At 40.5% G+C, this 12,583-nt stretch overlaps 1 protein-coding gene across 2 annotated transcripts in view; it reads left to right on the forward strand.

The window, feature by feature from the left end:
• Positions 1-12,583, forward strand: part of Casc4 (cancer susceptibility 4) — a 67,625-nt gene that overhangs the window by 43,389 nt on the left and 11,653 nt on the right. For both annotated transcript variants that reach the window (XM_021154004.2, XM_021153997.2), the window contains exons 7-8: positions 3,286-3,384; positions 4,346-4,516. In XM_021154004.2, the coding sequence (XP_021009663.1) occupies positions 3,286-3,384; positions 4,346-4,516 (270 nt within the window). The remainder of the gene's footprint in view (positions 1-3,285; positions 3,385-4,345; positions 4,517-12,583) is intronic.

The raw sequence follows: 12,583 nt of genomic DNA on the forward strand, positions 1-12,583 counted from the left end.
ACCAGAAGAGGGTATCAGATCTCATTATGGGTGGTTGTGAGCCACCATGTCGTTGCTGGGATTTGAACTCAGTACCTTTGGAAGAGCAGTCCCTCTGGGACTTTTTTAAAGGTTTGTTTGTTTAACCCAGCCTTGTTTTACCTAGCTAAACCACTGGTTCTCAACCTTCCTAGTGCTGCGACTCTAATACAGTTCCTCATGTTGTGGTGACCCCCCCAACTTTAAAATTATTTTTGCTACTTCATAACTTTAATTTTGCTGCTGTTTTGAATTATAAATATCTGTGTTTTCTGATGATCTTAGGTGACCCCTTTGAAATGGTCTTTCAACCCTCACAGGGGCCACAACCCACAGATTGAGAAACACTGATCTAAGCCAAATTTATTTTTAAAGTCACCTTGTTCTTAAGCAAGAGAGATTATAATATAAATCTTAACATGACTGATTATTATTTAGTAATGGAGATACTCTTGTCTTCTGCACTTGATCTTAGCCAAAAGGCCAAGAAGCACTCTCCCTCCATCTTATATGACTTATGCTAAGGACAGCACTGACCAGCAGAGTTATAGACTAAGCTGCCCCTGTCCATTAACAAGTCACAGTTAGGCTGTTGATTCTAGTGAAGTGCTATTCATTGAAGGCTTTGTGTGCAGTTGTGTGTGTTGGCCATTGCAGATGGCAGTGGAGACAAGGTGTAATGGTGGCAAAGTCTGTGGAGAACAGCTCTGTGTGCTTAAGTGTTTTTCTCAGAGTAAATGCCAGATTTCTTGTATACTTAACACTATGTAATAAGTGACATAAAATCATTTAAGTAAACTGTAAAAGTGACCCAAGTAATATGTGCTAGTTAGGATAGACTAGGAAGTAATTCCTACTAGACGTCTTCAAATTACAATATCCTATAGTGACAAAGGTTTCTTTATTTCCATCTTAAAGCCTGGTGTTCTTTTTGAAGATCTGAACAGTGGCTTCTGTCATGATTCCACATGTTCATATTAGCCTCCTATGTTGTTGTAGAAGAAGGGAAAGATTTGGTTATATATGATTGGAATGTATTTGATGGCCCAAATAAGAAGTGACTTATTCAAGCCAGGCATGGTGGCCCATGCCTTTAACCCTAGCACTCAGGAGGCAGAGGCAGGCAGATCTCTGGAGTTTGAGGCCAGCTTGATATACAAAACAAGTTCCAGGACAGCCAGAGCTACAGAGAAACCCTGTCTCAAAAACAAACAAACAAACAAAGTGACATACTCAGTTTCATCTGTATCTTCAATGTCAGAATTAAAGGCCCTTGTCCCCTAACCACAAGGGAAAGCTGGTTGTGTGTCCAGCAAAAATAAATAGGATCATATCCCGTCAAATTTACCACACCAATCTTTAGGAAGTAAAATGTGCCCGTATTTGTAGGTAGGAGCTTCTGGTTTTTTCTTTCCCCTCTTGGTTTCCTTTTCTCTTAGTTTTCCTGTGAGCTGTCTGCTTTCCTGCCATAGTCTCCTTCTGTGCAGGGATCTGTTGGGGTGAGTGCTGATGTGTAAAATGTAATCTTTCCTGTTGAGCTTCCTTTCTTAAGAGAGAAGAAAATTCTAACTCTAACCTTCTTGTTGGTAATGCTCTTTGTACAAATAACATTTCCCATCTTAAAAAATAAAAACTCCAGGAGCTGGAGAAATGGTTCAGTGGTTAAGAATACTTACTACTCTTGCAAAGGACCCAGGTTCAGATTCCAACATCCACATGGCAGCTCACAACCATCTGCAAGTCCAGTTCCAGGAAACTGACCCTTCTTCTGAACTCCACAGGCTCCAGCATGCATGGGTGCACATACATGCACTCAGGCATGCACATGTACACACACATATACACACAAAACTAAAATAAATGTTTAAGACATAGAAAGCAAATGTTCCAGAGCCAAACGGAGTGGTTCATGCCTGTAATCTCAGCATGAGTAGGTATAGCCATGTTTGAGGACAGTAGGTATAGCCATGTTTTGGGCTGAATACTGAATTTCAAGCCCACACAAGCTACTAAATAAAACTGATATGTAGCTGTTCTAAACATACAATAAAACATACGTAGCTGGCCTTTGCTACTTTGTGGGTTCTTCTTTTTCCCTTTATCCTTCTAGTTTCACCCACCATCACTAGATAGGAGAGAAAGGATGATAGAGGAGAGAAAGTGAGAGATCCCTGAATCTTTTTCTTTCCTTTTGTCTCTTCTTTTAGAATGACTACTAACAAACTGCAACCAACCCTCCTGAACAACCACCACCCACACCTGTCAGGGCTCTAGCATTTATATACCCTCTGAAAAGTACCCAGAATTCCAAACATCACATAGTCTCAGGAACTATCTGCAGTTGGCAAAACCATGCGTCTGCTAGTGCATGAGGCAAATCATAGCCAGCTGCTGTGGACCGTCTGAAGCGGCCCCATATCCCACACCTGAGATTAAAACAAAAACATATTCTTATGATGTTTCTGTGTTTTTTAAAGAAATCAAAATTCCAGAATTGTTATAATAGTTATGATTTGTTTTGTTATTTTAAGTTGAGGGTTCAGCAATGGACTCAGTGGGTAAAAGCACCGGCCACCAAACCTTATGATCTTAGTTAAATCCCCACGACCCACCTTGTGGTATCCTGGCTCACCTGCCTCCAATACACTCATCCACACAAAATTAGTAAATACCAATGTCATAAAAGATGCCGAGCAACCCAGAGCTCTATTCTTAATCACCTCGTCAGCAAGTACTCATTTTTGCTTGCAGTTATTTATAGAAAAGAATCTCGTGGTTGTAAGTCATTATATTTGAAGAGATTAACTTGTTTATTCATAAATTCTTTGATAAGTGCCTGTTTTGTGCCAGGAACTGTTTGATTATGATAGCCAGCAAGACAGAATAGATAGTACAATGTATAATTTAATAATTATACAAGAATTTTTAATATGCCAAGGATAAAGATTACAAAATTAGGATACACATAGTATTTCTGCAGTATAAACTGATTCATAGTGTTTTTTAGAAATCACAGTATTTTCTTTCTTTTTTTTTAAAAAAGATTTATTTATTTATTATATGTAAGTACACCGTGCTGTCTTCAGACACACCAGAAGAAGGGGTCAGATCTCATTACAGGTGGTTGTGAGCCACCATGTGGTTGCTGGAATTTGAATTCAGGACCTTCAGAAGAGCAGTCAGTGCTCTTACCCACTGAACCATCTCACCAGCCCGAAATCACAATATTTTCAATGAGAATAATGTGAATCTATTTTTTTCTTATAGCTTTAAAGAAGCCCCCTGTGTTAGCTTCTCAACATGAAAGTCATCAGACAATCTCCCATCTTCCAACTGGACAGCCTCTCTCACCAAACATGGCTCCAGGTATAAAGTCTCACTTAGCATTCCATTTGAGAACCAACTTATTGTTCAGGTGTTACTATAGAGTAAGTAGAACATGCCATTTAGCTGTGTGGTGAAATAGCATTTGTTCTGGAAATGAATATATTTTTTAAATGATTGGCATATAACACATGCACACATAAAAGATGTGGAGATGGCTGGCTGAGGAACTTTCTTGTTTCCAAATGTTTAGCCATTTAGAGTCCAGAGGGTTCAGGATGTAGCGTAGTAATAGAGTGGTCCTCTAGCTTGTATAAAAGCGTAGTTTCTCTTCTCAACTGGAAAAAATAAAGCCAAGATATTGATGAGATAAAGACACAGTGATGAAAAAGTTAGAAAATAACAGCTGTGAGTCATTGTATAGCTGAAGATGACATAGATATTAAACGTGTCAAACCCTGTTTAGAGCTTAGAGATCTCTAGCAGCTGTTTGGAGTTTGGAAGGAGAAGTGAGTGTCAGTTCTCTTGTAGATACCTAAGACAAAGGAGGTTGGACAATCTTGTAGTCAGTGGTGGAGATACTTAGCCACAGATGGAGTGTCTTTCATAAAAGAGAGTAAAGCTTAGTAACAAGCCAGCTCTGTGACCTCCCGATGTCAGATGGCCATGAGCTTTTGCTTTTGTTAAGCAGGTTATATGCAATTGTTCTGTTAAAGAATTCCGTTCTTGGGCTGGAGATCTAGTTCAGTGGGGTGCTTGCTCAGCAAGTGTCAAGCCCTGGATTTGGGACTTGACTACCGGAAGGGTGGGAAGTTACATTCTTAGCCAGTTGGTGGTGGCAGCACAGGCCTTGAATTTTAGTGCTCAGGAGGAAGAGGCAGGTGGATCTCTGAGTTTGAGGCCAGCATGGCCTATAGTCAGTTTTAAGATAGCCAGGACTACACATAGAACCCTGTCTCAAAAAAAAAAAAAAAATTCTTCTTATTTTGATTTTATGCCACAGGTTCACATCTAAACCAGAATGAAAATCCCAGTACTTCAAAACAGAACCCTTCAAATCCTCTTCAGCACATAATTCCAGGCCCAAACTTGGATCGGGAACCCAGAATTCAAACAGACTCGCTAAAGCAGGCCACCCGGGACAGAGCCAATGATTTCCACAAGTTGAAGCAAAGTAAGGATCAGTTGATGAATACTATGAATACTATGCTAACAGGAGTTCTTTAAATATATTTCGGTGCGAGACTGAATTGTGATTTCATTGTTATGCTCTAACAGATGTGTAAGAGAAAGTATAGTTCTGCTACAATTTAAAAGAAAATCTTATTTTTTTTTTTTTTTTTTGCTGTTGTTGAATTTAAGAAAAGCATTTTTAAATGGACAGAAAATGGTCTAAAGAAACTGTAAAAGGTTATCATGGTCACCTTGTTAATTCATTTCAGGTGAGTTGATGTCTAAAAAAATGCTTAGTTCTTAGGCATTGAAACTTTTTTGGAGAAATAGAATAGATACAGTTTGCGAGTCTAATGACAGAAACTTTGGTTAGGAGGTGAAAAGTAGTTTTGAAAAGTGGATGGTTGAGAGAGAGCGAGCGCCTGGTGAGGCTGCTGTAGTGGGAGGGAGGCCCAGTGTGCTTCCTGCTCCTCCCTCCCTTCCAGTTGTCTCTGCCCCATGTGGGTGTGAACACTCAGAGCACTGTGGAATGAACTTTGTCGTTTAGTTATTTCAGAGACACTGATTCTGGTAAGTTAGCTCTCTGAATCTGTATAATGGGATCTGTAAGGAAAACCTGTGGTAGCAGAGAGAAATTCTCTTTTTGGTAGCACAGAGAATTTGCTGTTGGCACTTTCCCTTAAGTCAGCTCCTTAAACTGCTTTCCATTCCATTTTGTCCTCATGGCTTCTTCTCTCCTTCAGTTCTAAGCAGACAGAATGTTCAGAAGCTCCAGCTAGGGCAGCAGCTTTCCCAGAGACGTGGTACTGTTTGCACACAGGTTGATTATAGGTTGAGAATTGGACAGCATATTTCATTTATTCAAAGATTTCTATTGTTTTCTAGCAGTTACTTATATATATATTTATATCTGTATAAATAATTTGGACATTAATTGTCTTTCCTTCCACGATATTTTAAAGTGTATTTGTGCACCTTGATTAAAATGCTACATAAATAATGTTTTATTTGTAAGAATGTAGCTCACTTTTCTAAAGTCCCCCTGTGGCTTGCTTGCTAGTCACCTGCTTACTTGCTGTGACAAAGCACTGAGGGAACAAGTTAAGGAAGGCTGTGTTTGTATTGGATCACAGTACAGCCCAGCTAGTAGGGGAAGGTTTGTCAGCAGGAGTTTGAGGCAGCTGACACAGTCCTCCTCAGGTAAGACACTCTCCTTTGTATTCAGTTTGGGATCTCAGCCCACCCACAGAGTGGATCTTGCAACTTAAATTAGCCTAATCTGGATATCTTTCACCAGAGGCTAGTTTCTTCAATGAGTCTAGGTCTTTTCAAGTTGACAGTAACCATAACAGACTGGAAACTTTTCTCTCAACAAGGACTGGGGACATTAAACAAGAGGTTTAAATGAATTGGTCCTAGTGGCTCACACCTATAGTCCTTGGCACTTTGAAGTCTGAGACAGGGGGAATCACAAATTTGAAGCCAACCAGGGTTAGTGAGTTCAAGACCAACCTGGATTGTATAGTGAAACCTTGTCTCACACACAAAAAAAGGGGGGAGGGGGGTGTTCTGAGGATGCATCTCAGTTGATAGAGTGTTTGCCTGTCATGAATGAAGCCCTGGACTGAAGTGATAGTGCACACTTGTAATCCCAGCCTTTAGGAGGTAGAAGCAGGAGTATGAGTTCAAGGTCATCCTTGGTACATGTTGTGTTTGGGGTATATGCAATTCTTTAAAAAAATAAAACAGGAAAGAAAAAAAATATTAATATAGGGCTGGTAGGATGGCTCAGCGAGGTAAGGTGCTTGCTGACAGTGATGTTCCAAGTTCGATCCCCAGGACCAACAGAGTGGAAGAAAGAGACAACTGGCTTTTGCAAACTTTCCTTTGCCCTCCACATGCATGTGCAACATCACACATGTACTCAGGCACATGTGTACACACAAACAAATGTTTAAAAAGAAGTTTATAATTATAATAACGCTCTTAGTTTGTCACCTAGATTCTCTTATAGCATTGATTTTACAGAATTTTTTGCTAGTATTGATTTATATTTTAGTATACATAGATTAATTTGTTGGTACAGAATGTCTGTAAATAATGCTGGGAAATTACTCTCTATAAGTTATTTTGGAAGGACCCCTTCTGAGCCTTAAATTATTTTCTATGTATCATTAGTGAATATGAAGAACTGAAATATCGGTGCATGTATGCTTTCTTTTAATGAAAAATTGTATGTATTTTGCCTACATGTATGTATATGTACCGTGTACATGCAATACCTTTGGAGGCCAGGAGACAGTGTTGGGCCTCCTAGAACTGGAGTTACAGGCAGTCATGAGTCACTATTTGGGTACTGAGAGCTGAATCTTGTTCTCTGCAAGAATAGCAAGTGCTCTAAACCACTGAATGTCTCTCCAGCCCCCAAAGTACTGTTTTTAAATTCATTTCAATTGACATTATTTTTTAGATGCCCTTTGTAGGCTGATGGGAGCAAGATCTTGCTCTATAGCCTAGGATCACCTAGAACTTGTGGTCTTCGCCCACTCAGCTTCTTTTTTTTTTTTTAAAGATTTATTTATTTATTATATGTAAGTACACTGTAGCTGTCTTCAGACACTCCAGAAGAGGGCGCCAGATCTCGTTACGGATGGTTGTTAGCCACCATGTGGTTGCTGGGATTTGAACTCTGGACCTTTGGAAGAGCAGTCGGGTGCTCTTACCCACTGAGCCATCTCACCAGCCCCCCACTCAGCTTCTTAAGCGTTGATGTTACAGGCATATACTACTACACCAGCTCTCTTACATACCTTTTGATTTTATTTTTAATTTTATTTTATGTGTATGGGTGTTTTGTCTGCATGTATGTCTTTGTACTACCTATGTGCCTGGTGTTTGTGGAAACCAGAAGAGGGTGTGAGATTCATGGAATAGGAGTTATAGGCAGTTGTGAACCACCATGTTGGTACTAGGAATTGAACCCAGGTCCTCTGGAAAAGTGACCATTGTAAGGCTGAGCCATCTCTCCATTAATTTTATATTTGTCATTAAAATACACACACATGCACACAAAATACATACATTGTTTGTGGCCCTGTGCCACAGTGTTTACGTGGTCAGAGGACAGCTTCAGGAGTGCCTCACTTTCACTCTGGCTCTTGCCTTTGCCTTGATGCTCATTGGTTGTTCTCTACAGTATTCGCCAGGCCAGCTGTTCCTGTCTCTGCCTCCCATCTACCCATAGGAATACAGTCACTAGGGTCTGGCAGTTACAGGAATCCAGGTTTTGAGCTTGGGCCTTCATATTTGAGCATACATTTACCCACTGAGCCGTCTGCCCAGCTCACATATTTTTAATATCTATATTCCATTGTGCTTTTTACTCTTACTATTTAGATCATTTCATTTTTCTCCTTTTAATTGTCATGCTTCTTTTCAGATTATTTATTCCTTCTACTTTAAATTCAAGTGTAGATCAAAGAAGTTACTGAGTCAAATGCTCGATCAGCTTTGCAGCTCATGCGTCCTTAGAGTGGCTCTCAGGGCCACTGCAGATGGGTAATGTTATCCACTGCCCTGCAGTCTGCCCACATTCATTTTAATCTCCTATAGGATATTTAGGATATAAGAGTCCCTTTGGGTACATTAGTGCGCATGAATGTGAAGCTCAGTGGTAGCACACTTCTAACATGTACAGGGTCTGGGTTCAGAGCTAGCCTTGCTGATAGACTTGGTTTTTAAAAATAGTATTTTATTGTTTGTGAGGCAAGATCTCACTATGTTGCCCAGGCTGACCTGAACAGGAGTTTAGTTCACTGGCCTCAAGAGATCCTCCTCTTTAGCCTATAAGTGGTTACTTATATTGTTTTATATGAGGAATTTTATTTTAATGATTTCCTGGTATGTAATCTATATATTGTTTTTTTTAAAGCAATTACCCTGATATTTTTTTTAAGTTTTTTTTTGTTTGTTTGTTTGTTTGTTTTTTAGTTTTTTGAGTCAGGGTTTCTCTGTGTAGCCCTGGCTGTCCTGAAACTCACTTTGTAGACCAGGCTGGCCTTGAACTCAGAAATCCTCCTGCCTCTGCCTCCCAAGTGCTGGGATTAAAGGCATGCATGCACCACCACCGCCTGGCTTACCCTGAAATTTTTATAAATTGTTTGTATATACTTACATCAGATCTTCTAGAAAAATTCAGATATTAGTCTTTAACAAATGACTTTAAAAATGTTTATCCTACTCTAGTGCCTTTCCTGGTAGAGGGTTTTATTTATTTATGTATTTTCTTTAAATTTTTAAGTTTATGTGTATTTTGGGAATGAAGCATGTGCAGGTCCCCACAGAGGATAAGAAGTAGACTCTGGGTTCCCTGAAACTAGAGTTACAGACAGTTGTGAGCCACGTGGGTGCTGGGAGTTGAATATTCATCCCCTGGAGGAACCCTGAACCCATTAAATTGTCATTTCTCTGTTCTCTTCTTAGAGCCCTGGCAACCATCAGTCTGCTCTTACAGTTGTTTCATAAAATCTATGGCCTTAAACCAAATGTGGTTGTACACTCCAATGAGCTCGCATCTGAGGGTAAAGGCCGGAGGGTGCAAGGTTCAAGCTGCCCTGTAGTTCCAGGCTTCTTACAGGCTTTAGCTCTGAGAGTGGTATAGAGTGTATTACTGGTTTTGTTTGTTTGTTTTTGTGTATTACTGTTTTATTCCTTTATAATCAGTGTGTGGATGCATTTGTTTATTCAACTATTGATGGGCACTTGACTTATTTCTCCTTTTTAAGTATTTTAAGGAGTACTGCCATGAAGATTCATGCACAGATTTCCTGCTAACACCTGTCTGAAGCTTTTTGGATATGTACCTAGATGTGGAATTGCTGAGTCACATAATAATTCTATGTTTAGCTTTTTGGGGAACTGCCAGGCTGTTTTCCATAACAGCTGCACCATTTTCTTAATACATTCCTTCCCAAAATATGGAAGAGTTCCAAGGCAGGGGATATGACTCAGTTGGTAGAATGCTTGCCTAGCATGCAGGAATCCCTGTCCTGTCTTTGAGTACAAGCACTACTTAAAAACAGACATGTTTGTAATCTCAGCTTCCATAGTGAGTTTGAACCAGGGGTAGTGGCACACACCTTTAATCCCAGCATTTTGGAGACAGGGATAGAATGATCTTGTGGTTTCAAAGCAGCCTAGTTTTCAAAGTGAGTTCGAAGCCTGCCAAGGCTACACAGTAAGACCCTCTTCCAATAAACAAACAAACAAACAAGGCTACACAATGAGACCTTGTTTAAATAAATACATAAGTAAAAAGAACAAATTTCAATTTTTTTTTTTTTTTTNCCTGGAACTCACTTTGTAGACCAGGCTGGCCTCGAACTCAGAAATCCGCCTGCCTCTGCCTCCCGAGTGCTGGGATTAAAGGCGTGCGCCACCATGCCCGGCATAAATTTCAATATTTTTGAGAATTTCATACAATGTGTTTGGACCATTGACCCCTGCCCTAAATCTTCAGATTCATGCCACTTCCTGACTACCCAGTTTTGTCTTTCATGTTGCCTATGTATTCTTTGTGTGGCCTTCCACTTTAGTGTGGTTTACTTGGTGTAGGGAACTACACTCTTAAAAATGACTTCTCCTGCCAGGCAGTGGTGGTACATGCCTTTGGGCCCATCCATAGGGGGTAGAAGAAGGTGGATCTCAGAGTTTGAGGCTAGCCTGGTCTACAAAGGGAGTTCCAGGACAGCCAGGGCTACACAGAGAAACTCTAACAAAACAAAACAAACAAACAACACCTGACTTCTCCCTTCCCCAGCAACTATCAGTTGCCAGTAGTTCCTTAGCTATGGGTGTGACTTGGTGCCTGTCTTAGCTCTCTTTGTTGGGATTTGTTTCTGCTGTCAACAACTGTTCGAGTTCATAGGTTTATATATAGCTGCCCTGTTAGTTCATAAGACACTGTGTCCTTACAGTCATCCTCCACCTCCTCTTACATTCTTTTTTCCCCATTTTCCACAATGATTCCAGAGCTGTGAGAGGATGAGGAGGTCTGACATACATTGCCTCATCTAGGGTTAGACATTCTGCAGTCTTACTCTTTGTGCCTTGACCAATCGTGAATATCTGCGTTCATCATAATCTCGTAGGATTTAGTGCTTCACTGATGAGGGCTGAGAGACGAATCATCTGTCCATATAATGATAAGCCACTGGGAGTTGGTCCAACCCTGTGTCTGTTTTGGAGAATAATGGTTTTTCCTGTCGGGCCTATGACCTGTGCAGCCACAGGTTCTTGTTCCCAGTGGAACAGGCCTTACATCTGATCAGAAAATAGTTACTTCTATGATGTTGATGACACTGCTCCTCCTGTGGGCTTGTCTTGCCAGGCCATTCCTTATGGTAGCTCTCGGGGTTCAGGGCTGGATAAGACTGATGATCACAGGGTTCACACTGGCTGAGACCAATGATGACTTGTGTGCTCCGGTGCAGACAAGTCCACCTTCCTGCTCTGTGAAAGCCAGCCAGTGGGATAAAGCTTCCACATATCTGCTCAGACTGCTATGAGGATGGCAGGTCTTGGCTTACACGTTATTCCCGTAAATGTTAAACCTTGGGAGTGCTGCTCAGGTGCTGGGAGCAGAGTCCAGGGCATGCACATAGTAGGCATGTGCTCTACCACTCAGTTCATAAACCCAAGACTGCCATTTGGAAGTGGGAATACTCTTTAGTAGTGTTTATTATGTTTTTAGCAAGCCTTTACCATATTTTGAACTGCCACTCTATGGTCACGAATTTGGTGCAGCCCTAACTCATGTCAGTTTCTCTTCTCATACTACTTCAAGCCACAGAGCATACTTACATTAGTATATACAGCTTGTCACGTTGTTCTTTAAGTCTCTGTTTACTTTGTGTTCTCACTACAGTAGTGATTCTGATAGCACTAGTGCCTCACTTCTTGTTTTCCCAGTCTAGCAAGCATTTAAGCACTCATAAAGATGTCCTATTAGTATTTTAACTTTATTTCTTCAGATAAACAATGAAATTATTAACATAATCATATTTAATGTATAGTTAATGTCTTCATTTTATATGTTTTGTTACAAGATTCTTAATCCTGAACTTTTTGTATTCTCTTATACTTAAAAATTATAAGGCCCACACTCCTTTAATCTTGGAACTCCTGAGGCCCAGACAGTTCCTGAACAGTCTGATTTACAAGTGAGCTCTAGACCAGTCAGAGCTACAAAGTGATAGATACCCTGTCTCAAGAAAATAAATTGTGTGTGTGTGTGTGTGTGTGTTTTAATCAGTAGGGTAGAGGGGCTCACTAGTGGACTAGCCTAACTGAAATGAAGAACTCCAGATTCAGTTAGGGGATTCTTTTATCTTAAGCGGGGAGGGGTTTGGGGACAGCTAGGGATGAGCTCTGAGGTTAAGAGTGCCTACACTTTTGCAGAAGACCTGAGTTTGTTTTCAATCACCTATGTTTCACAGCCACCTATATCTCCAGCTTCAAAGAATCCTACATCTTCTGACCTATGCAGGTATCCTATACACATCACACTCACCACATACACATACAGACACACACATCACAAACACAACATACACAATAAATAAACAAACAAATCTAAAAGGGGCAGGGGAGACATGTCTCAGCATTTAAGAGTACATATCCTCTTTGAAGAGAATCTGAATTTGGTTTACAGTCCCCACATCAGTAACTTACAGCTGCCTATATAGAACTCTGGCTTCAGAGGATTCCCGCTCCTATGTGCTCTGTGAGTACCAAGACACACCTGCACAAACATTCACACACATACTACAGAGAAAGAGAGAGAGAGACAGAGAGAGACAGAGACAGAAAAAAGATTGTTATAATTCCTAAATAGAAATGAATTAGAAATAGAAATGAGCCGGGCAGTGGTGGTGCACGCCTTTAATCCCAGCACTACGGAGGCAGAGGCAGGCGGATTTCTGAGTTCGAGGCCAGCCTGGTCTACAAAGTGAGTTCCAGGACATCCAGGGGAACACAGAGAAACCCTGTCTCAAAAAAAAAAAAAAAA

The sequence above is a fragment of the Mus caroli genome, chromosome 2 (genome assembly GCF_900094665.2).
Source record: "Mus caroli chromosome 2, CAROLI_EIJ_v1.1, whole genome shotgun sequence".
Taxonomy (NCBI): Eukaryota; Metazoa; Chordata; class Mammalia; order Rodentia; family Muridae; genus Mus; species Mus caroli.